Raw genomic sequence first — 24,083 nt, 5'->3', positions numbered from 1 at the left:
AGACCCCACCCAGATCACAGGAGCACCCAGCCCCCAGCCCCCAGGCCACAGAAATAGGGCGTGGGCCAGGGCCTGAGGCATCCCTGGCCATCACGATTGCTCCGCCTGTGGCCACCAATTCCCCTCCCCTGGCGTCCCTCTCTCCGCCCCTGTCACCCGCCAGTACCGGACAAGCTGCTGCACTTCATCTCTTGGGGCGCTCTTCGCCTTGGCCAACCGTCGCATCCTGTGCAACTCTGGTCAGTGGCCGTTTGGTGTTGAATGTTCCCCACCAAGAGTGCATGGCTGCGGAACCGAGGTGTAGACCCGGGCCCCGAGGGGTCGCCCTCTGGGAAGCGGTGATGCTGTTGTTGTACCTGGGGGTGCCTGCGGGTTACCCCTACAACCTGGACCCAGAGAGCGCGCTGCTGTACCAGGGCCCCTCCGGCACTCTGTTTGGCTACTCGGTGGTGCTGCACAGCCACGGGGAAAAGCGCTGGTGAGTGCGCCCTCCCCAAGAGGCATGTGGCAGCGCCTCCGCCTCTGGGATTCCTTGTTGAGTCAAACTTTCCGCTCTCCTGGGAGGTTAGGGGAAAGCCTGGTTTCAGATAGTTGGCTCACTGGAGGGCCTTGGAACTAATTTATCTTAGGATGGCATCTTCCAGGGAGTTCCTGGTACCTGGTCCTGGAGTCCTGGGTCTGGGGTGATGGTGATGGGCAGAGGACGTGGGCACCACTTCCCTAGCTGTCCTCTACACAGCTGTGGCAACTCGGGGTGGGATGGGTGGGCAGACGGGCTCACGTCTGAGTGAACTTACTTGGTTCTCGCTTTAGGCTCGTCGCGGGGGCGCCCACTGCCAGCTGGCTCTCTAATGCCTCAGTGGTCAATCCTGGGGCGATTTATAGATGTAGGATCGGAGAGAATCCAGGCAAGACCTGCGAACAGCTCCAGCTGGGTGAGTTGAGTCCTGGACCAGGAGATAATGAACTTTCTCTCCCCATGAGTCCATTGTCGGGCAAGTCCTGGAAGACATCACGATGCCAGTTTCCAGTTTAAAGTGCATGCCTTTCATTTTAACCTCATGGCCGCTTGTTTCTGGTGATATTTGCGGCTGTTGATCCCAGTGCAGTTACCCTGCACCATGTGTGAAACCTGTTTCAAAGCCAGAGGACCCAGCCCAGAGAAGGATTTTTTTAAGAATTGTACTTGATCTCTGACTTGTCGACTTTGATCTAGGATAAGGGGCACACCAGGAATAAAAACTTCAATTGATCCTATATCCTGTCATTTAGCCCAAGGGTTTTTCTTTCTCTTCTTTTTAAAAAAGAAAGTGATACCATCTTCCCATAGAATGTATACCGTGAAGGAACAGGAGGGGGAAAAACGGCAAGTAGACTATTAAAATCATTAATATAGAAGGTCTAACATACAATTGTTAGATTTCCTCCTCCCAGATTCTCCTGTTAAACTGGCCTGTCTTCTTATGGCTTTATTTAGGTTTACAGCAACTTGAGAAATGTGTGCTGATGGGGGAGGGGACAAGTTTCATGTTTCAAAGTCAAAAGCCAATTTGCTGCGCACAGACACATGGGAAAAGAAAGGGGAACTAATATTAATTTAGATCTATCTTGCTCCCAGTGTTGTTAAGTACTGTTGTGTATATTGCTCAATGTTTTCTCTTTAAAGCAACCCTAGGTTATGACTGTATTGTTTCTGCTTACCACAGTAGGACTCCAACACAGAGAGCTGTGGGTTCCTCCTTCAAAATTACTTTCCGAGGAGAGACTTAGCCTTACAGTTTACTTATACATCTTCAAGTGAAGATAAGACTAAATGAAGGGTTTTGTGTGCTGTATAGAGATCTATCATCATCTATGATGATGAATTTTAGGTAATAATTTGGGCTTTTTGTACTTATCTGTAAGGGACTATTTGATATTACCTTATTTTATCATTAACTTCTTATAATCATCCTTGTGTTGTTTGCTTTCTTGTTTTGTTCTTTTTTTCTTTTTTTTTGCACTTTTATCTCAACACCCATAAAAATGCAGGAGTTGTCTGTGCATTGGACTTGGCTGCAGCTGACGCAAAAGTACAAAGGGGATTGGGAATAGGAAGACACAAGGGAAGTGGGAGAATGAAGGGGAGAGGGAGAGAAACAACAAAACAAATTTTATTCAGGAAGCAAAAGCTATTACAAAACGTAATTCTTTGTAAAGGAGAGATGGGCCTCAGAGCGTCATTAGGCATCCCCTGTTCCAAATGGCAGACAGGGGTGCATGCAAGATTCACAGAGCTGTGTATTTGGATTGATTTTTGCAAAGTATTTTCATTGTCTGAGCGATCTGTGCAATGAATGAACCCTTAATCTGACAGAGGCTTCACAGGGTCTCCGGTTCTGGCATTCTTTCTAGATCCATGACATTACAGCTACTGGTAGTTACATCCTGCCTGGAGGGCACTGAATCTATTTTTGGATGCTTGTATTTAACTGGAAAGATCATGTCATCCTGATATATTATATAAGCTTTTAGATGATGGCAGCTGTCAATTAAAGGGAAATGTAAATTCACTGCACTGCAGAGCACACAACTCACCAGAGACATTCAGGCATAGTAGATACATCGGGAACATTACGAGTTTGGGAAGAGATGAACAAAGGAAAGTATAAGTTATCAGCTTGATTGGTGGGTAAAAGAGTCAGCAATGGTTAGCCAAAGTGATAGTTCTTACCTTCAAGAATTGAGGCAACAACAAAAATACTGAGTTGAAAGAGACAAAACTGACTGTAAGGTCCTAGTCAATTGATTGGTTACAATATCAACTGTGTAAACACAATACTTTTGTAAAGGAATTGGATAAAGTTACTCCACAGGAAACACTCTGAGCAATACATTCTCAGTTTCTACAGAGAAAACTATTTATTTTATTAAGAACAAATTCAAGAGTAACTTAAAGCTGGAAGGTAAAATAATGATGCCAATGTCCAGAAAGGAAGTTAAAAAAAAATCACCAGTTGATTAGCAAAAGCATATTAAGGCTCTAAGATTTGTAGACTATCCACCATTATTTAGGAACACATTTTGTGTGTTTATGTATGCATGTGTCAAAAGAGAGGAAGGAGAAAGCTACCTACCTACACACAAAACCTTTTGTATGACTGAGCTATTTATAATTCTTAAAATATTTTATTTATATTTAACTATATTATATAGTTATATGATAAATAGCTATATTTATAATTATATAAATAATTGTAATCATCTTATGTATAATGTGAGTGATTATATTACAAAATTTAAAAATACTTAGCTTAGCCAAGCATGGTGACACATGCCTTTAATCCTAACACTCAGGAGGCAGAGGCATGTATATCTCTCTGAGTTCAGGTCCAAGCCAGCCTGGTCTACATAGGAGTTCCAGGACTCCATAGTGAGACCCTGCCTCAAACCCTGACTCCGCAAAAATACTTAGCTCAATAACTGTTACATATCAGATATTGAAAATATTTAAAATATGTGTGACATCTGCAATAAAATGTTAGCAAAATAAGTAATTAGGTTCAATTAATGAACTAAAAATAAAATGTTAATTGTATAAACAAAAGATATAACAAATTGAAATGAAGCAAAATGAAAAAAAGTCATTGACCCATCAAAAAAGCTTTAAGATAGAGCTTTTGTAGCTATCTCAGTAAGTAACCTCTTGTTTCTGGAATAACTTTGCTTTTTGTCAGAATTCTAATAGTGTCCAGTCTTGTAAAATGGTGTCTATCAGCTGTTTGTTTAATCCATCATGAGTTGTTTCAAAGTCTCTGTAGTGTGTGAGGCAAGTGGCTGGCTCAGATAGACTCCTGTCCTTCTCTCCCATCCGAGTCTGTAATGGGTATGCTGATGTTACTGCATACCATGCTGTATTCACTAGAGCCATAATCAGAGTCAAGCAGGCATACTCATTTATCTAACATGCTCAGAGGAGATGTTGGCAGTGCCCCTTTGTAGACCAAATTGGCTGCCGAGGTAACACTGACGGAGTTGCTTGTATAGCACCCTGGGTGTTTTCTTCCTGTGTTCTCAGCCTCCTTCTGGCACCCTGCCTGTCTCAGAGGTATCAGTTGTTTTTCACTCCCTCGATACTTCCTTCCATGAACAAAAAGTGCTCTCCCTTCAGGAGGACATAGGTCTACATCTACTTGTGGAGACAAGTACATCTACATCTACGGGTGTCAAGGTGATTTCCACATGTCCATTCTCTTCTCTGTCAGCCACTCTACATCCATACTGGGGGTTCTTTGATGAATTTGGTCCCTGGTAGTTCCTGAGTCAGGGTGATAAAAGTAATGACTCCATTAATACATTTCAGCATGATCCATGCTTAAAACACACGTTGCCAACAGGGAAAAACACAGTAATAATGAGTAAATGATTATTAGATTTACTGGGGTATTTCACTGTGTGTGTGTGTGTGTGTGTGTGTGTGTGTGTGTGTGTGTGTGTGTGTGGAGAGAGAGAGAGAGAAAGAGAGAGAGAGAGAGAGAGAGAAAGAAGAGACTGTGGCTCTGAATGACTGACTTATCTGTTAATAGAATCAAAAGTTAAACAGTTATGCAGCCCAATAAAGTAGTCACTGACCACATGTGGCTTTTGAGGACAGAAAATTCCACAGTGAGAAATTTTATTAAGTAATTTACCTATTAGATGTCTAGAAATAGTACAAAAGTAAGTTATGATTACCTCATGAAAGAAATATCTTAAAGTAATATTGATAGCTTAATAACTCTTGAATTGATTTAACATTCTTTTTTTTTTAACCTTTGTAATACGGTAGCCCTTCAGTTAAAATATCATGTGGGGCCGGGCGTTGGTGGCACACGCCTTTAATCCCAGCACTCAGGAGGCTAAGGCAGGTGGATCTCTGTGAGTTTAAGGCCAGCCTGGTCTCCAGAGCGAGTGCCAGGATAGGCTCCAAAGCTACACAGAGAAACCCTTCCTCAAAAAACAAAAACAATATATACATATATATATATATATATATATTATATATATATATTGAACACACATTACATTCCTATCAGATAACACCAGTCCCCCGAAAACTTCCCTTGGGTGGGAGCACTCCTGTGTCTGTGCCTGAATGGGTAGGGCCTCACTTCCCCTGTAGATGCAGAGCTCTGACTGCTAGGCTGTTAAGCTTCCTGTCTGGGCCTCTCTTCCTCTTGTTGGAAAGACCAAAGACCCATAGCAACTTGGTCACCATTACTGGTTTTGAATGTATTTCTGGAAATAACATTGTCTTGGGAAATCTCCTGTTTTTATATTTCATACCCTACTTAGGAAGATGTCAAATTCAAGCATTGCATCATTTCTACCTGATTGACAGGAGTTAGTAATACTGAAGTACAAATATTTAACTGTTGGAACTTCATATATGTTCTGGACAATTTTTTTGTTGTTATTTGCAACAAGCCTCAAATTATAGCTTATGAAGCTGAGATTAATACAGGTTGGTTATTTTGAAAAATCATCCCTGAATACAGGCTATTCTGAACACAGAAAATCATGATAATGGGATGACATTAATAAGATGAGGTTAAAAGGTAGAAGTTGGGGAATCACCAAAACGCTTATTTGTTGAAGGTGTGTATCACTTTGGCAGTGGACCCAAGTTCAATTCCAGCATCCACATCAGGCAGCATATAGCCACTTGTGATGATGCCAGCTCCAGGGGCACCCAATGTATTTGGTCTCCAAGAGTACTTACACCCATGTGTACATACCAACAAACAGATACACACACACACACACACACACACACACACACACACACACACACACAATTAATGTTTCAAAAGCTGAGAAGTTTCCCAATCTCCCATACTTGATCTCTCAAACAGTGAGATGTCCTTCTAAATGGAAAGATGCTTTCTTAAATCCACTTAAAAAATTTTAAAAAATGTGCTTATAGGCTCACTGGCTAATATTTCTAATTGCTAAGATTCTTTTCCTGGGCAAGAGATCTCAGGCCTGGTATTACTAGTCCATTGTGCACATGGCTCGTGTATTCATTTGGTCATAAGCTGAGGGATATCCAAGGACCATACATAAGTGCACAAAAGGAACACATTCGTTGTACATCAGTTTTCCCACCTGTATGTTATTATTGTAGGAAACTGGGGTGGGAAGAGCAAATGACAAGAAGAAAGTAGTGAGGAACTGAGACCCATGTGGGGACAGAGTAAGTCTCGGGTAGAGGAAGAGATTATAAAGATAATTTGCCATTGATGGTGAGGTCACTGTAGGTTTCCATGCTCCAGTGGATGGCTCCACAGCCTTGTACATATGGGCAGCTAATTGGACTTAGTGGATTATTAGAGACAAGAAGAAGGGTAGCAGGAGGAGGAGCAAGAGGAGGTGGAAATAATGGCATGAGCAGAAGGAGGTGTTGGGGAAAAGGGAGGTATACTTGGTTATATTTCATTGCTTACATTATGAAATTCTCAAAGAATAGAAAAGAAAAAAATATACCAGACAGAACAAGCATTGGCATGGAGGTCTTTGGAAGCACCTCTGAAGAACTGAAAACCTCATTATTTCTGAAACAGTTTGTGACTTTGAATCTATCCTGTGATGTTTAAAACTCAGAAGTGATGTGTTCAGATTGTGTGTTTGACACTTAGTATTCTAGTGTGGTATAATGAGTACTTTGGAGTCAATGTATCAAGACTAAGGTTAATATGACAATTTTTTCCTGTAGTAGAGGCTACTGATGATAAGTCCCTAACTGTACAGTGGCAGGTTTGAGGGAGAAAAACCACAGTTCTACAGATGTTTAGAAGATGGATTCAGAAATGTTAAATACTTGGTACTTTTTGAATGAGTAAAACACTATGGAAAAGAGGTTATCAAAGAAGTCACCAAAGGTTCTAATTTTAGAGTATTGGATTGATAATGGTGAAGGGTGCTCCAAAAGCATAGAACATAGAACAGCAGGTTTTCTGGGATGGCAGAGTATTTCATTGGTGTGAGGTTATGACACAAAAGTAGGTATCTATGAGTTAGATTTCTATGCCTGAGGACCAGAGAGAAGATTGTATCAGCAAGTCAGAGTCAAGAGTGATTGTCATGAAAGAGACAGTCAATGCCACAGGGGTGAACGAGCTTAGTCTGCAAACTGTAGGGTATGCACATCAGGAGACCAAGGGTAGAAACTGAAATTCCTACAACTAGGGAAGGCTCTAGAATAGTACTACTCATTTCCAACTTAAACCATCCATAGAGCTTTAAGAATACCTGTTCTAGTGGCCAGTCTCAAATTAATTGTTTCTAGGACTCTGTCTAAAGAGGGAAGCAGGAGTTTCCAGAGGTCCAAGAATGATTTCAATGTGCATCCATGATTGAGAACCACTGTAGAAGAAAGGAGGGGCCTCAAGAAAGACAGAGCTAAGATAAGAGGCAGCAAGACAATCAGGTGCATCTGGCATTGTAGAAGTCAGAGGGCGGCAGGGTTTTGAGAAAGGGTTTGTGGCTGGGAGTGTTAAAAGGCCCTAGATATCACAAAAGATAAGAATTTAGGTAGCTTCACTGGGTTAGAGAGAATAGAGTCACCAGTAACCTTAGGAAGTCTAGTTTTAAGTGGTGAAGATTGTAAAGACTTGACACATGAAGAATGAGAGAGAGCAAAAGATAACTCTTCCTATAGGGTTCTTCCTTCAATCCCTTAGCATGCTATATCCAAGAAATAAAGTTGAATGAGATGTGATTGAAAGCCACAATAAATTCAGTCTAGACAGTGAGAGAGGCAGGTGAGTGAATCATTAGAGATGACAGACAAATACTGGCAGGTCCAGCTAGGCAATGGTGGCAAACGCCTTTAATCCCAGCACTTGGGAGGCAGTGAGTTCGAGGCTAGCCTGGGCTACAGAGCAAGTACTAGGACAGGCTCCAAAGCTATACAGAAAACTCTATCTTGAAAAATCAAGTGGGAGAGGAAAGGAAGAAAGAAAGAAAGAAAGAGAGAGAGAGAGAGAGAGAGAGAGAGAGAGAGAGAGAGAGAGAGAGAGAGAGAGAGGAAGGAAGGAAGGAAGGAAGGAAGGAAGGAAGGAAGGAGAAAAGAAAAGAGAAGAAAAGAAGAAGAAAGACATCAGGTCCATCAGATAGGCTTTCTAGAGTGGGTGGGGCTGAGGAGTAAGCCAGTTTTCACTGGTTTTGATGACCACACAGGAGGAACTCAATATAACTAAAATGAATAGATATATTTTTCAGAGTCAGTGGTATTATTTTACAAGCTTTGTTGCCAATTTCAGCATCCCTAGGGCTGCATGAGCCTACATCTTGAAGGCTTGGTGGCTTCTTCCCAAGAAACATCATTACCAATCCTGAGAAGTTGGTAGTTTGGAAATGATTGTCTTAAGGAGCAGAAAGTTTCAAGAATATCTCAATGTGGGGAAATAGAACATGAAAATGGGTTTGTAAGTGGCTGGGCCAGGCTGAGTAATTCCATGTTTGTTTTGTTTTCATTAGTTTATAGCTACATTTTTAAAGTTGTGAGAATTCTTTTTCATCTTGGAAACACTATAATTCATAATTAATATGTTCAGAAATAATAAGAACATTTTTCAAACTCCTTTTGTTTGGAAGGGTGTCTACTTCTATGATGTAAATCATATATGTTCTTTTCAAATTACACCTTGCCCTGAAAGGATGTCTCAGACATTAAAGGCTCAAATCACACCTGATCTGTTTATAGTACCTGTGGAACTTTTCTAGCGTGACTTCACTCTGGGCTCAGGCACTGTTTTCCTGTGAATATTTTCTCCTGGGCGTTACATTTGAGGGCCAGTTTTGGTTTCTGCTGTGTTCTATTCTAGCCTTTTCAACTCCCTGCAGAGAAGTGCCTCTTGATATTGGTAACTCCTCATCCTGATGTGAGTCTTCACTGACAAGGAAAATATGACAGCTCCTCACTGATTTTTTTTTTTTTAACTCTTGCTGTCTTACCATATATAGTTCCCCACCCCTCACCTATTTTACATGTGAACTGAAAAAAATTAAATAAAAAAGCAACATAGCATTTCAACACAGACCAATTAATGTTTAAGTGCAAAGAGGTTTTCTTTATAATTTTGTTTTGTTTATAATATTTGTATTATCTTGCTTGAGTGGGTAAAAGTGTTTGCTAACAAGAGATGGGGACAGGAGATCCAACTGTAGGCTCCTGGGCCAGCTAGCCTGGAGTACCCAGCACAGCGATTAAGGAAGATCCTATCTCAGCAAGGTGGAAGGCTAGGAATTACCACTGACATATATTCTGTGAAGGACACATAGGCAATGCCCCCCCACAAATAAATGTATAAAAAATTTAAATTATTCAAAATTATTTTCATTTAAGTTTTCCAAATGAATCTTTAAATGCAGAAAGTTACCAGAGAACTATGAAAGTAGTATTTTCTAATGTCAGAAACAGATGTTACTTAATCTTAGTAGTAAATTATTTTGAAATAGAATTGATACAGAATCAGTTTGTTAATAATGCCAGCACTTGAAAAGCTAACACTGACAAGCTGACTGTTGGTGTTGATCTCCCTCCCCAGCCCCCAGCCCCCACCCCCAACAGCAGTTAGTTGTGTGACCTTGAACAGGCCATCTCTCCTTGTTAAAGCTGCTCTGCATTTGATGCTGGTGTTCACAATGGTGTCTGCTTCAAGAATGCTTTGAAAACATTAGTTAGTATATGTGTTTACAACTATTAAAATGTACTTGGTGCACACAAAGAATACAGTACATAATGGAGTGACTCTCCTACCTTGTTATTCTTACCAAACACACCTGTTGGAGTACATCTTTCTCTTATAGCATAACAAGGAATTGTATGGGTTTCTTGGAGGAGTCTAAGAAACTTGTGACTAAGAGACCAGTAAAGACAGTGAAGCTAGAATCAGGTCTCCACAAAGACCTTGTTGGTCCAGTTCTGAGGCTTCAGAATGATTCAGGACCAACTCACATTTACAGAGTTTCAACCGCACAATTCAGTGCTATTGCTCCATCGGGACAGTCACTCCAGTGGGAAACTTTCAGAGTAGACTTGAGAATAGGATAGAATAGAATAGCGAAGAGTTGAAGGACTTTGGTGTCCAGCTTTGCCAGACCTGTGTATTACACAGACTCTTTTTCATAGAAGGGCATGTAGAGCATGCCCACTAGCCATTAGCAGATTTTGCTAGCCATCCTAAGATCACATTTAAAGAGCTCTTTCTACCTAAAGGAAAATATCTTGAGAATGGTATCTCATTTTGACATTTAATTTGATATTTTGATTTTTGCTTGGTTCTAGATTTGAAGGAGGAAATGTCTTGGACATGTGACACTTTTCATGTCCAGGCCACCTTGAAAATGCTGGCATTACAGTTTTCGTAACTCCAAATCACTCCTATTACTATTGAGTTCCTTAACATTCCTGCTGTCTTTTCGAAGAATCACCACCATGTTTAACTAGATGTGTGAGAAAATTGCATGTTTTAATCATAGTTTGTATAATATAATGGACTTATTAGTAACTATGGTTTGATAAGACAAATTAAATGAAAGGGCCATTTGGGTTAGAGCTGGAGGTTGCTGCTCAAATCTTACAGCGCTGTGAGCGCCCTCTGGTGTCTAAATTAAAACCAGCAGAAGGCAGGTTCCTTGAGGGAGTGGAAACATTTGGTATTTATTGAACACCTACTAGGTGCTAGGCAATTGTATATGCACAGACCTAAGTTTCTGTAATCCACATATGTATGTATCTTTAGGTTTTATAAGCTGTTAATTTCATCTGTCACTTTAATCCTAGATGACTTTTTCTGATACTCTGAATTTGAGAAGATAATGGAATTTTAACAGATTATTTTGTGAAGCTAATGTCTTTGTAGAACATAGGACACAATAAGAGTTGTTCATTTTCTATGACTTGCTTAAAAAAAAGGACGAGCCAGTCTTAAATGTATGACATTTATCGTGTAATAGAATAGAACTTCAAATTTAAAAGACCAAAGTAACTTTTGTTATTTTTCTGAAAACTGAAACTGTGTCATGTGTCATAAGTTTTGAAAAAGCAGATGCACTTACTCACTCTCTTGCTATTCAGGTAGTGGGACTGAGAGCTCCCACCAAATATCTGCTGGGGAAGTCACAGTGACGTGGGTAAAAAAAACCAGACATACCATTACACAAAAAAGTCCCAATCTTCCCCACTGCAAAACACTTCATTCAATGCCTCAAAGGTCTAGAAAAAGGGTTCTGGAGACTGACCTTTCCACTGGGCCCTTATTTCTTCAGTAGAAATGTCCCAATACTAAAGGTGACTAACATGAAGGGAAAGGGCAGGACAGAGTCAAGAAATTGTCTTGTCATGAACAATACAAAGTTGAGTTGTGCAATAAATTTTAGGCCAACTTGATCTAGAGTGAGGCTCTGTCTCAAAAAAGAAAAAATATTTACATTCTGGGCAGAATTGTTATTTCACACATTCTCAGATGGAAAAACAGATTTAGAATATGAGATTTAATTCAGCTAATTCACACATCTGAATATTTGTAGAGTTCTATTGTCAATGTTTTAGAATCATAGGAAGCAACATAAAGATCAAAGGTTTATTTTATTCTAATCTTTTGATTTATTGGCTTCATAAATTTGGGGACGTTCTTGGCTCCTTTAAGACTCAGTCTTGGGGGCCAGGAAGATACTTCAGATGGCAAAGTGTTTTCTGTGAAAGCATGAAGACCTGAGTTCAATTCCCAGCATCCATGTAAAATCCGGGCACTGTAACAAGCCTCTAAGCTCGCATTGGTGAGCTGAAGACAGGAGGATTCCTGGATCTCACTGGCCAGCGAGTCCATCTGAATGGATGAGCTCCAGGTTTTGTGAGTGATTCTACCTAAAAAAATACAATAGAGATCGATGGAAGATTCCTGGACTAACCTTTGACTACACGTATGTATTCACCCATGTGCATACACCTGTACACACAGGATTTTACACATTCACAGGACTCAGTTTTCTCATGAATAAAGGGATTAATAATGTGGTCTTCTGGCCTTACTGTAGGATAAAACAGTGTTCATGATGAGTCTTCCCATAAAGTGATAGGCTATGTCTATTTTATACAAGAGGATTATGTTGTGACCTGTATACAGATTAGTGTTTAACCAAATACTTAAGGTAACGTTAATGATGGTATCGTCATCTAATGTTCATATATTTTCTATGCCCATTCTTATCCAAGCACATCACATGTCTCATTTGTAATTCCTGCAGAATTCCTGCAGGAGCCCACAGGTCCCAAATGACTTACCGCCTTAAGTTACCCTACTCCCAGTCACCCTTGGAAAGATCTTGAAACTCAAGTGCAGTTTCTTTCATACCCTGTGTTACTATGTCTTAACTTAAGGAAATAGTACTGTAGAGGAGAAGAAGGGAACGAAGAAACAAATAGACTTTTTTCCATCGCTGGTGAAAACATCTCATTCCTGTGCCATATCTAGTAAAGGGTTATTATGGTCGTGTAATATATTTCAAAATTCTCCATCCACAAATATGTATCAAGTGTCTGCTTGCTATGTGGGCAGCAGTGTCCTGTACTATAAGAATGCTGCTGTCAAAACACAGCCAACTCTACTCCTTGAGGTAGGTGTAGAAGATCAAATTTCTCTCTAGTCCTCCATTGTCCCTGCTCAATTTTTGGAGTGTTCACAGTAATACCAAGGAGGTGAATAGCAAAATGGAAGTGGGGAGCAGGGGTGGGGGTAAGGAGAGTATCGAGTTAGCTTTGTATTTGCAATCGTATTTTTTGCTCATTAAAATTACTAATTTTCATTTATCTATATTTGTATATAGTAATAGAAATCAATAGTTGGAAATTAAATACTAATGTAGTAGGCATATACCTACTAGAAAATAGAAGTATATGTATTATGTAATATATTATATATTTTTCTTCCCCAATTTGAAAAAAAATAAGAATGAACTTAATTCTTAGAGTAAGGAGGATGACTATAATATGAATTTTCTTCCTTAATTCCTACTGGGGAAATGCATTCAGCTGTGCTAAGAATTAGCCATTCTAGTGCAAAAGAGTGGAAAAACATCACATGCTAATTTTCTCTCACCACCTTTGTATTCAACCATGTAAAGTACTTTTTCAATCATGGGGTTGATTTGGTTTGCTAAAAATTTAGCTTAGTAATGTATAAGCTGACATGAAACCTGGATTAAAAAATCATTGCTGCATGACAGTGGGTAAAATAAAATATGGATTTGCTTATGGTCTTGTCAGGGGCATTTATGAAATTGGCTCTCTTGTGACAGTATTCATAAGCATCACCTCTGCCCAAATGAATACCAAATTTCTTAATGAAGAAAATACATTTAGTATTTAATTGTCTACTTTATTATATAGCCAAAACCTACTAGGACAGATATTTCTGTTCAACTTCTTTAGATAGAAAGGTAGAATCAGAAGCAGGGAAGGTGAGGGAAGAAAGTCTCAGAGCAATGATTCTCAACCTTCCTAATGCTGCCAGCCTTTGGGTACCCTCATGCTGTGATGACCCCCACCATAAAATAATTTTCATTGCTACTTCATAACTGTAACCTTGCTGCTGTTATGAATCATAATGTAAATATCTGATCTGATATGTGACCCCTGTGAAAAGGTCATTAGACTCCCAAAGGGTCAAAACCCAGAGGTTGAAAACCTCTGTCTTAGAGGCTTGAGAAAAGCTTTAGATGCAGAGGTCTTGTCTTTTCTGCTGAGATTTTTCTGGCACTCCCCAAAAGAATGGGAAAATGTTCCAGAAATTGAAGAAGTTCAGAACTAGATGGTGATTTGCAGACTATTCCTAGGACTGATTCCGTCTAATAACCAGTGCCGAAAGTCCCTCTGTGTTGTGGTTGAAGTTGAGGGGTAGTTTTCTAAGAAGCAGTGTCAAGAAGTGAAAAGAAGAAATATCGCAACTTGTATGTGTGGGGGTGTGTGGGTGGGTAGGTATGCATGTGTATATGAGTGTATGTGTGTAAAATAATTCATTATAATTTTATATTCATTCATTTATGCCATCGCAGTAATAGTTCAGACACATATTTTGAACTCAAGGCATGCAACACAATAGAAGATTTTTTTTTCATTTATAGATTTCCATTTTCAGCATATATTTCTGGGTTTTGTGTTGGGATGGGATGATAACCAACAAGATCTCTGCTTGGTCAAGATGAATAAAGTCAGGGCTAAACCTTGGAAGCAGAGCAGCTGCAAAATGTGTGTAGTTAATCTTAGTCAAAATGAAGCCTCCTTCCTACTGGTGAGTGGATAGAAAAGTTTTTTCCCAGTGATCATATCCTATGCCAGTAAGAGTCCTTGATTGCTAAGGTTGAAAGTTCTAACTATAGAGTAGATAGATTTTATATATATACACACACATATGTGTGTGTGTGTATGTGTGTGTTGTATATACAATATATATTTTAATTACCATAAATTAGAGATCTTATCTATATATTAGAAAGTATCTATTGTTTGGAACCACATAGCACATGGGAAAGACTGTGTCTAGTGGTACTTAACCCCATCCTCCACATTCTCCACATGCCCACCCACTATGTGTTTACTCTGTTCAAAAGCAACTTAGTCTCACCGCTAGAATCCTGGGAAAGTTTGACCACATTTAGTGTCACGTAAACATCTCTTCTTGTGGCTTCTGGAGAGCTCTTTGTTCCACTTCTAAGAATCATTGCTTTTAACATAGAATTAAGAATAGGGGAAGAAAGGGCTGTGAGCCACACTGGAAGTAAAAGTTAAAGCTCTCAGAAGTCATCCTAAACAAGTCAGGTCATATAGGAGTCCTTCTGGGGGGCTCAGAAAGCCCCAGAAATGGAAAAAAAGGGGTTGGATGATAAGAAAGAGGCACAGTGAGCAGGAAGGCGAGGCAGCAGCAGCCGTAACCGTCATCTGCAGGGCTAACACTACTGAGCAGGAAGCAGCTTGGATGAAACAGATAACAGCTTAACTTGGCAAAGGTGTCTCCAATGTTCATTTAGAAACATGGGAAACAGAACTCAGCTAAGGAACACATAATTGCATGCAGTGTGCTATTCTTGCACATATGAACTTCTGGGCCATTTTCAGCTAGCAATTTGCATATCAGTTTTGTGGTTCCAAAGCACTGTTTTTGTTGTTTTTAACTTGGGTGACTATCTCTAGAAGAGAACATTTGTTTGCAAATACCAACCATAATCTTGAGAAAAACACCCGTTTTTTTTTTTGTTTGTTTGTTTGTTTTTTCCTTTAATCCACATTCAAACAGTGAAGGTTTACAGGTCCATGTGCTCCTGTCTTTAACAATGACAACTGAACTGGAGGTGAATTAACTGGGTGTTAACTATAATTTTAGAAATAGTATGATATTTTCAGAGGTGATATGTTCTTGATTCTTATGGTAACAGAACTTCAACTGCAGGCAAGCTGGGTCTACCTTTGACGATCTGTTTTTGACATTCATTTTTAAATGCTGGTAATGTTAGAGGCAAGTCAAAGTGAAAACTGCATCATCGCAATGAAAATTAACTTTTCTGTTGGCCTCCCTTCTTATTTCTCCTGTTACTCTAGTTACTCTGTTCTCATGTTACTCTAGTATCTCCCTGAGTCAGAATATTTACTGTTTTATTGACACGTAATACAAACACCTTTAATTCCTTGATTTTCTTCTCCTTCTTCCTTCTTCTCTCTTCTAATTCCACCTGAGCTTTCTTTCATAATTTTCACACAGAAAGCTCCATATCCATCTGGTGATTCATTATAAGGGTTTGGACTATACTAGGCTGCTCTCCTGTTTCTTAACAGTGTTCTTTCTCTGGGTCTATTTGCCTTCATTTCTCAATTTATCTCTCCTGGAATACTCTGTTAGTAGTGGAAGGCATCATTGTTTTCCAGGAAACAAAGCCAGCAACGCATTATCCATGTTCTATTCTAACCAGGCTCCTGACCTGACCTGAATCAACCCTTCCAATAGACAGGCCTGGCTGGGCCCATGAAATCGGACTCCAGAAGAGAGTTTGGAAAACTTCCTTCAGCTCAGTTGTGTGGAAGGATTAACTCTTTCCATGATAGTCCCAAATATCCTCCTATACTTCTTATTCAAAATATTTATGACTCAGCAAAGCCAATACAAATGATTTCATTTGAAATATATTGTGTTTATTGATGTAGGCATTGTGAGGTTCCCAAGGAAACTGTACATAGGGTTAAGGTTAAAGGTACCTAACAATACAGACCAGTGTGGGAAATTTTGCCATAATCATTAAAAAACTTGGTGACCAGTGTTCAAAGAAATCCAGCTTCCTGCATACTTAGCTCATCTAATTGCTGCTAAAGTATTTATCTGCTGTTGGAACTGAGCACAGAATATTCAAGTGTTGACTAAAAAGGATAAGATTTAAAGATAGCAAAAGGAATCTATAACAGTCATCCTATTCTTCCTCCAATAAATGATTTGAAATCACTTTGCCACAGATTTTTACTAGGACTCCAGCTCAGCATCAAAGTGTAGCAGGACTGTGTCCTACTTGAGTATTTTCTTTATGTTGGGCTTTTTGCGATTTATACATTTGCCAAAGTGTGCCTATTGATGTTTTCTATTTACCACTGACACCATTTGATTTAAAATACCTTTATCTTTGTTGAAAACACCAGTCATACCACTAAGTCTAAAACACAGGGCAATTTGTTTCAAATGCTAAGAGTTTTTAATGTGCTAATTATATGTTCCACTTTCTACACACTCAGTCATCACCGTCCAGCTCCAATAAACTGTACTTTATTGTTGAGGGCATTTTTGAAAGTGCTTTGGTGGTGTTGCTTATATTGATAAATGGGTGAGGCAAAAGCAAAAATTCTTTCCCAAAGATCAGCCTCAGACTCTGGATAAAATGCACCTTCCTCGTCTTGCTCACGTTAGTTAGTTACCTCCTGTATCACTGAGGCCACATCTTCATCCCTCAGAGGCCATTCAACAAAGAACACACAGCCTGCATGAACAACAACTATTCTGTCAAAGAGTAACTCACTATTCCACTAAATTGTACCCTGAATATAAGATGAGACAAAACTGGCTGAAGAGAAACCCTGGAAACAAGGGCCTGGCTTTAACTCCTCTATTCTTTTAGAATAACATTGTTTTCGACAAAACTGGTGACAAGCATATTCCCAAATGCTGCAGGTAGCCCCAGTGGAGAGCCCTGTGGAAGGACATGCTTAGAAGAGAGAGATAACCAGTGGTTGGGGGTAACACTCTCCAGACAGCCCGGTGAAAATGGATCTATTGTGGTAGGTATTGAAGTGAGTCCACTGATCAAGATCCTGGAATCAGACATTCTAGATATGACTTTCACATATTTGTTTTATTTCTGTTTTACCCAGACTTGTGGGCATAGGTGGAAAAATATATTTTATATGAAGAATGAAAATAAGCTACCCACTGGTGTTTGCTACGGGATGCCTTCTGATTTACGCACAGAACTGAGTAAAAGGATGGCCCCATGTTACCAAGGTAAGTGTGACATGAAGCAGCTAGATGGAGACAATCTACTAATCCCCAAAATGGGAGGAGAAAGACCACTGACCCAAATCATCATGGCCAAATTAATTAAAACAAGCAATTAAATCAAGCTTTTTTATTTGTGTATGTGGGCTGCCTCTCCCTAAGGCACAGTTCAGAGGTCAGCATTAGATGTGAGGAGATCAAAGCTTTTATAGCTCAGGGATAGAGGGTTTCCAAATGGGAGATTTCGTAAGCAAAGTAGCCAGGGTTAAAGGAGAAGAACAAACAAGTTAGTCCTAAGGACCTCCTGAAACAAAGACAAGATTGCAAGGTGGTCATAAGAAGAGGTAGTCATAAAAGGTAGCCCATAACAGCCCTTTTGAAACACAGGTAGGGTTGCAAGATGGTTACAAACAACTTTTTGAGACAAAGACACAATTACCGTCTCCTGGAACAGGCATATAGAACCAATTCTAGTTAAAGTTGCAGGTGGCATAGCCTTATCCTTGAGAAACAGAGGTTTAATCATAAACAGGAATGAGCCTAGTTCGTCTTTGCTATAAGATGGAGTTGAGGATGAAATGGAGGCAGGTTGGTTCCTCAAAGCAAACGAAGGCTTTCAGTTAGTGTTTCTTTGCATTTTCATCTTTACCTGATCACAGAGGAAGGCCTTTGATATAGCCGTTGTTTAACATAAAGCATCCTTCCTTTGTTTACCCAGGAGAGTCAAAATACCCTATACAAACACTCTGCGCTTTTGAAAAAGAAGCCTTCAGGTTCATTTGAGTAACTGAAGAAGCTAGTTGATAATTATCCACTTTTACACTAAATTTGTTTTCAAATCACTTGAGCATGTCTATTGCCCAGGAGACACAGGATCCCTAAAATCATGAAATTACAAAGAAAATTCTTATTAGAAAGAAAATTACTGCATTTCCTGTTCTTTTGGGAGCTTCTAAGGAGTCTTTAAAAGGATTCTATGCATTAGTATAAGCAAAGCCTCCCCACTTCCATTTTTCCCAGCTCATATGTATTCCTTGAAGATACTAAGGATTAGTGTCTAAAGCAGCAGGTCGTGACCCCTTTGGGATTCAAATAACCTCTTTTAAAGGGGTCACCTAAGGACATTTGCATGTCAGGTATTTACATTATGATTCATAACTAGCAAAATTACAGTTATGAAGTAGCAATGAAAATAATTTTATGGGTGGTGGTCATCACAATATGAGGAATTATACTAAGGGGTCACAGCATTAGGAAGTTTGAGAACCATTGAGCTAAAGTTTGAAAACTATCAATGGAAATCTGTTGCTGTTGGTATTTTACATACAGAAATGGGTTATAAACTCAGAGTTAGGGACAAATGTCAGTAGCATTTAATACTATTTCTTCGACAATCAATAACTCTAAAACTTTCTTTGGAACACCAAAAAAATATGTATGAATGCCAGTTCTTTCTCATGACAAAAAATACACTTGTCATCTCCCTTATAATTTTAAATAACTGTCAAAACTTTGAACACATTAAAACTTACTGATTCTGATAATTTTTAGGATCTTTCATGTCTGGATTATGATGTCATGGAGAAGTCTGTGTAATAAATGTTTGTATTTTACTTTTGAATGCAAGAATATTAAGTTCCAATTGAAATCAAATTTGGTCAGCATTTCTATATATTTATGATCCCCTTTTCCGAGCAGGAGTTATTTTTGCTAAGATATATCTAGCTATATAATTTTAAAAATCAAGATTATGTAAACATAACACATCAAAATCTGTAAAATAAAGGCACAAGGAAAAATTCTAAAAGAGTGAGGAATCATGGCAGGGGATGCTTATACATCAGTATAGTAATTTGTCAAAAGGAAGAAATGGTTCTGATTTTTCTCTTCATGGAGTCTTATGAATGAAAGCATCAGGAGAAGGGCTGTGTCCTCTTAGTAAACCCCAGAAGCATCAATTCACAGGGCTTTGCAGTAAGAGACCTTGCAAGCCTGCATGGTTGTTTAGTCTTTCATGAGGCAAAACCAGAAAGAAAAGATAATCTTCTCAATGAACTAATGTGAGAAAATTGAATATCTACCTGCAAAAGAGTGAAATTGGACTCTTACCTTACATTATACACATAAGTGAGCTCAAAATGGAAGGACACTTAAGCATGAAGCCTCCTGTGGCAATGGAACCCCTGGAGAGTGACAGAGAGAGCAAGCTCCTTGATATTGGTCTTGTCACTGTTTTCTTGGGGGATCACAACAAAAGCTCAAGCCACAAAAGAAAGACAAATGGCACTATAGCAGGCAGCAAAGCTTCTGCACAGCCAAGGCGGCCATCTGCAAAGCAGAGAGATAAAGATAAGCTGGGGAGTGGACAGGGCATTTGCAAACAGCCTCAGATGTGGAGTTCATTCCTAAAGTATATATGGATGTCACTAAAGAGATACCACAAAACCAATAACCTGGTTAAAGTCAGTAAAACCAAGATCTTTTCTTTTGAATGAAAGCAGAAAAATGGCTGATCCATATATGAAGGGTGATTGGTGTTCCTAATCCTCAGGGAATGTAAATTAAATCCAGCAAGATCACTGCTTATCTGTTAGAATGACTATTTACCAAAAAGATGAAAAGCTAAGTGTTAGCAAAGATGGCAGGAGTGCAAACTAGTTAAACACTATGAAAGACTATGGAAGTTTCTTAAGATATGAAAGTAGAAGCTTCCCATAACTCAGCAGTTCCTTACTGAGTTTGAGAGTAAAGGACTCAGGAGTGGTAGAGGTATGTGTATAGACATACAATAGAATGCCACCCAGCCTTAGTAAGCCCTGCCATTTGGGACACCATGGATGGATATGGAGAACACTATAAGCCAGGCACAAAAACAGCACACACTAACACTTATATGTGAACTATAAAAACATGAAATACTGAGGAACAGAATGACTAAGTGGTTGGGGACGTGGGAGGTGGAGTGGGATGATGAGTGTGGATTACAGGACTTTGAGTTCCAGTTTCACAGACGAATGAGTCTAGCAATGTAATGCATGGCATGAGGGTTATATTTAATGTTACGGCTTGCTGTGGGAGTTTGCCAAGAGGGCAGATTGCCATTGTTATTTTACTATGCACAGAGAAAAAGTCACCCTGAAGAGAGGTATATTGATTGCTTGAGTGTGTACTCTTTCTACCATATGTGTGTTCACAGAATATACTGTTGTGAACCTCCAGTATATACAATAACTCAGGGAGCTGTGAAGCCAAAGCCAGAAATATTACTTCTTAGGTCCTCACTGATTGAATTGTTAAAAAAGAATTTTAGTACATGTTGCAAGCCATTCCTATGAGGAGCAAGCAAAGGAAGAAATGCCTCTATTTGGGATTCATGATGATAATTTGAAAATTAATACAGGAGAGCTGAATGTTGTTAAATTATAACAATTATTACCATTTTCAAAACTGACGTGCAAAGCACAGATTTTAAGAGTCATGTTTATGAAGACCTCTGAGAAAAATAAATTATGGAGGATGATATCATTACCATGAGAATTAATCTTGAAAAATTAGAAGACCGAATCAGAACAATTTTGGGTTCAAGGGCAGCCTGGGCTACACAGTTAAATTTTGTCTCAGAAAAGTATATAGTCCTAATTTATCTAAATCAATATCATATATTTTGTCTTAGATTTTGTGAGAAAATTTGGAGAACATTTTGCATCATGTCAAGCTGGAATATCTAGTTTTTACACACAGGTAACAGCCCGATACTAATTCCAGGTACTGTGCATATATAGAAGTTAATTCCAGGGGCTCTCTAGATTTGGGAGTCAAAACTGAGTAACATTTGAATAATATCTCTTCACCTGTGTATCATCACCATCCTATCTATCCCATTTAATGCTCCACATTTAATTATAGAAAGTTAATTTCTAAGTGACTAATACCACACAAGATCAACCAAAATCCACACTGAAGATCATCACCTCCACTAAGAATTTAATGGACAACTAAAGTATCTAGTTATTTATTTTGTTAACGTGGGAACTGAACTGAACATATATACCCAAATATATTGTATTTAATCACTAATTGAGTATAAAGGAATTACATGAGTCTGTTTTTTCATTAAAGTTATGATAGTAGTGAGGGTTCACTACTTAAAAATACCCTTGAAAATCAGATATAATCCCAAACACTACCCAAATCTCTAGATTGTTATATGTGAGGTCTCAGTTATATACATCCCTCAGGTTAAACAATAAAAAAGTAATAAATGTTTCAGGTCCTCTCAAAAAAAAAACAATTATTATTTCATGAATGTTTTTTAACTCTATGGAGATAAGACTTTATCATTTGGGTTAACTGCTCCATACATGTTAACATATTTTACAAATGCTTATAACAATTCTTTCTTTTGTCTATGGAAGAAACTTTATTTAAAGCTCAGAATTACTTAGAGAATAGACTATATATTAATTAGGGTTGATTGCTATGAGTTGTTATACAATAGAGACAAGGGCCTGCTCTTTCTTTCCTTCCTTCCTAGTTATGATAAAATATGCCCTAAATTTCACTAGCCCCTTTATTATCTGAGCTGAAATTGTTAGGGACACTATTCAGTGATTTTTGCAAATTGAAATAAATTAAGCCCCCATTTACTCTCTGGCAGTACATGATTATCCTGGTAATGAACCCTAATGAATTACATACAGAAGATTGTCTTTGCTGACCCAAATTGCCCTTGTCCCAAAGCTTGCTCTATTGTCTAATGGTCCTATCTTGGGTATTTGAAACCCACTGGTAAGTAAGGAGAGAACTCCAGCATTTCTTCTCTAAAAACCTGCTTTTAGCGATTCTGGCTTTTTAACATCTGGCTTTAAATTAATAAAATGTTCCCTTTTAAGAGCTTCAATATAAAATGTATTTCCTGATGAATTGCCTAGAACATTGTAAATTTTCAAGAGGTTTGGGGGGGCCTGAGATTTAACTTTCAAATGACGATGATGAGTTTTCTATTACAGGATTTAATTGTGATTGGGGCCCCAGGATCATATTACTGGACTGGTTCCATCTTTGTCTACAATATAACTACAAACAAGTACAAGGCATTTGTAGACAGACACAATCAAGTAAAATTTGGAAGTTACTTAGGTACTGTAAAAATTTTATAAATGCAAACTATCTGTGCCTTAGAAATTATATGTGCTGTTCTGAACATCCCATTGCGCAGTAACAATTATGTACATCAGAAACTGTCTCAATTAAGCAGAAAGCCAATTTATGTTTTCATTAACTCCATATCTTATGCTAACATAGGTTACAACGGTTATCACGGCTATGTTTTCATATAAGAACTATTGAATGCTTACTGTAGAAGTCCCTCTCCCCTTCTCCACTTCTTTCTAAGATAGAGTTCCACTATATAGTCTTGGTTGGCCTGGAACTCTCAAGAGCTATGCCTGCCTTTGCCTCCTGAGTGCTGGAGTTAAAGATGTGTGTCACCATGCCTGGACCCTTAGGGAGTTTTTAAACTAATTCTCTATTAGTTCACCCATTTCAACACATGTCTATGTATACATAGGCATAAATTCTTAAAATATCAAATGAAAACCAATGGGTCTTAAAATAGCATTCTAGATAAAGGAAAGCATTTTGAGATATATTCTAAATAAATTTTCTTCCACCTTTTCCTTATAGAAATTTATTTAGTTTGTAAAGATTATCTTGGATTGTTTTTCAGAGTTTAATCATTTTTATTTCCTTTTCTCCCTTTTCTTCACTGTTGTCATTTCACAAGTCAAGAGTTTCATACTTTATCGCCAATATTTCTACCACATACAAATTTCTGGCATTGTTTCCCTTTACAATGAAGTGCATGTGTCCTGTAGTTTCCTACAAAGTATATGTGCTTTAAATTTGAACAGTATGTGTTCAGAAAGGGCACTAATAAAGCAAGTAGTATTTTTATTATCATTCCAACAAAACCCATGTGACATTTCCTTATCTGTTATTGAAGAATGTTTTGAAGTATTTTTATGTAAAGTCCATACAATAGAAAAGTGAAATCTGTAACAATTGTCATTTTCCAGCTTCAGAGTTTTGTGTACTATCATATGTTACAGCTGCAATACTGGAAGCCCATTCTTCATCGTATTGCACAGGGAATAACGGACTAAGTGTCAAGGTCATACTTTCAATGTTGAAAGCTTGGAATGTAAACCTATATCACTTTTATAATATATGTGTTAAAATTGCTTTAAATGACAATTTTAAGTTAATAAACAGTTTTTTTGAGGCTCTACCAAAAGAAATCATTTCGGATTCAGTTTTGTTTACTTCGATGCAAAGAATAAGAAAAGCACATGCATGTTGTGAATGAAGAGTCTCAAGTATTTCTCTCTTTTTATGAAGGCTACTCAGTTGGAGCTGGTCATTTCCGAAGTCCACATACAACTGAAGTCGTTGGAGGAGCCCCTCAACATGAACAAATAGGAAAAGTAGGACTCAATTTGGTTTTCCTCTTTATTTCTTCACAGAGTCTTGAGT

The 24,083-nt window shown here is 38.6% G+C and overlaps 1 protein-coding gene across 1 annotated transcript in view; it reads left to right on the top strand.

Moving 5' to 3' along the window:
• Window positions 1-281: 281 nt before the first annotated feature.
• Itga4 (integrin subunit alpha 4) overlaps window positions 282-24,083 on the top strand; it is a 70,802-nt gene continuing 47,000 nt past the window's right edge. Inside the window, exons 1-7 of the mRNA XM_035446881.1 lie at window positions 282-478; window positions 814-935; window positions 17,226-17,332; window positions 17,426-17,555; window positions 21,223-21,290; window positions 22,559-22,688; window positions 23,949-24,034. Of these exons, the coding sequence (XP_035302772.1) occupies window positions 282-478; window positions 814-935; window positions 17,226-17,332; window positions 17,426-17,555; window positions 21,223-21,290; window positions 22,559-22,688; window positions 23,949-24,034 (840 nt within the window). The remainder of the gene's footprint in view (window positions 479-813; window positions 936-17,225; window positions 17,333-17,425; window positions 17,556-21,222; window positions 21,291-22,558; window positions 22,689-23,948; window positions 24,035-24,083) is intronic.

This window comes from Cricetulus griseus, chromosome 6, assembly GCF_003668045.3.
Source record: "Cricetulus griseus strain 17A/GY chromosome 6, alternate assembly CriGri-PICRH-1.0, whole genome shotgun sequence".
Lineage (NCBI taxonomy): Eukaryota > Metazoa > Chordata > Mammalia > Rodentia > Cricetidae > Cricetulus > Cricetulus griseus.
This window is presented reverse-complemented; position numbering and strand designations above follow the sequence as displayed.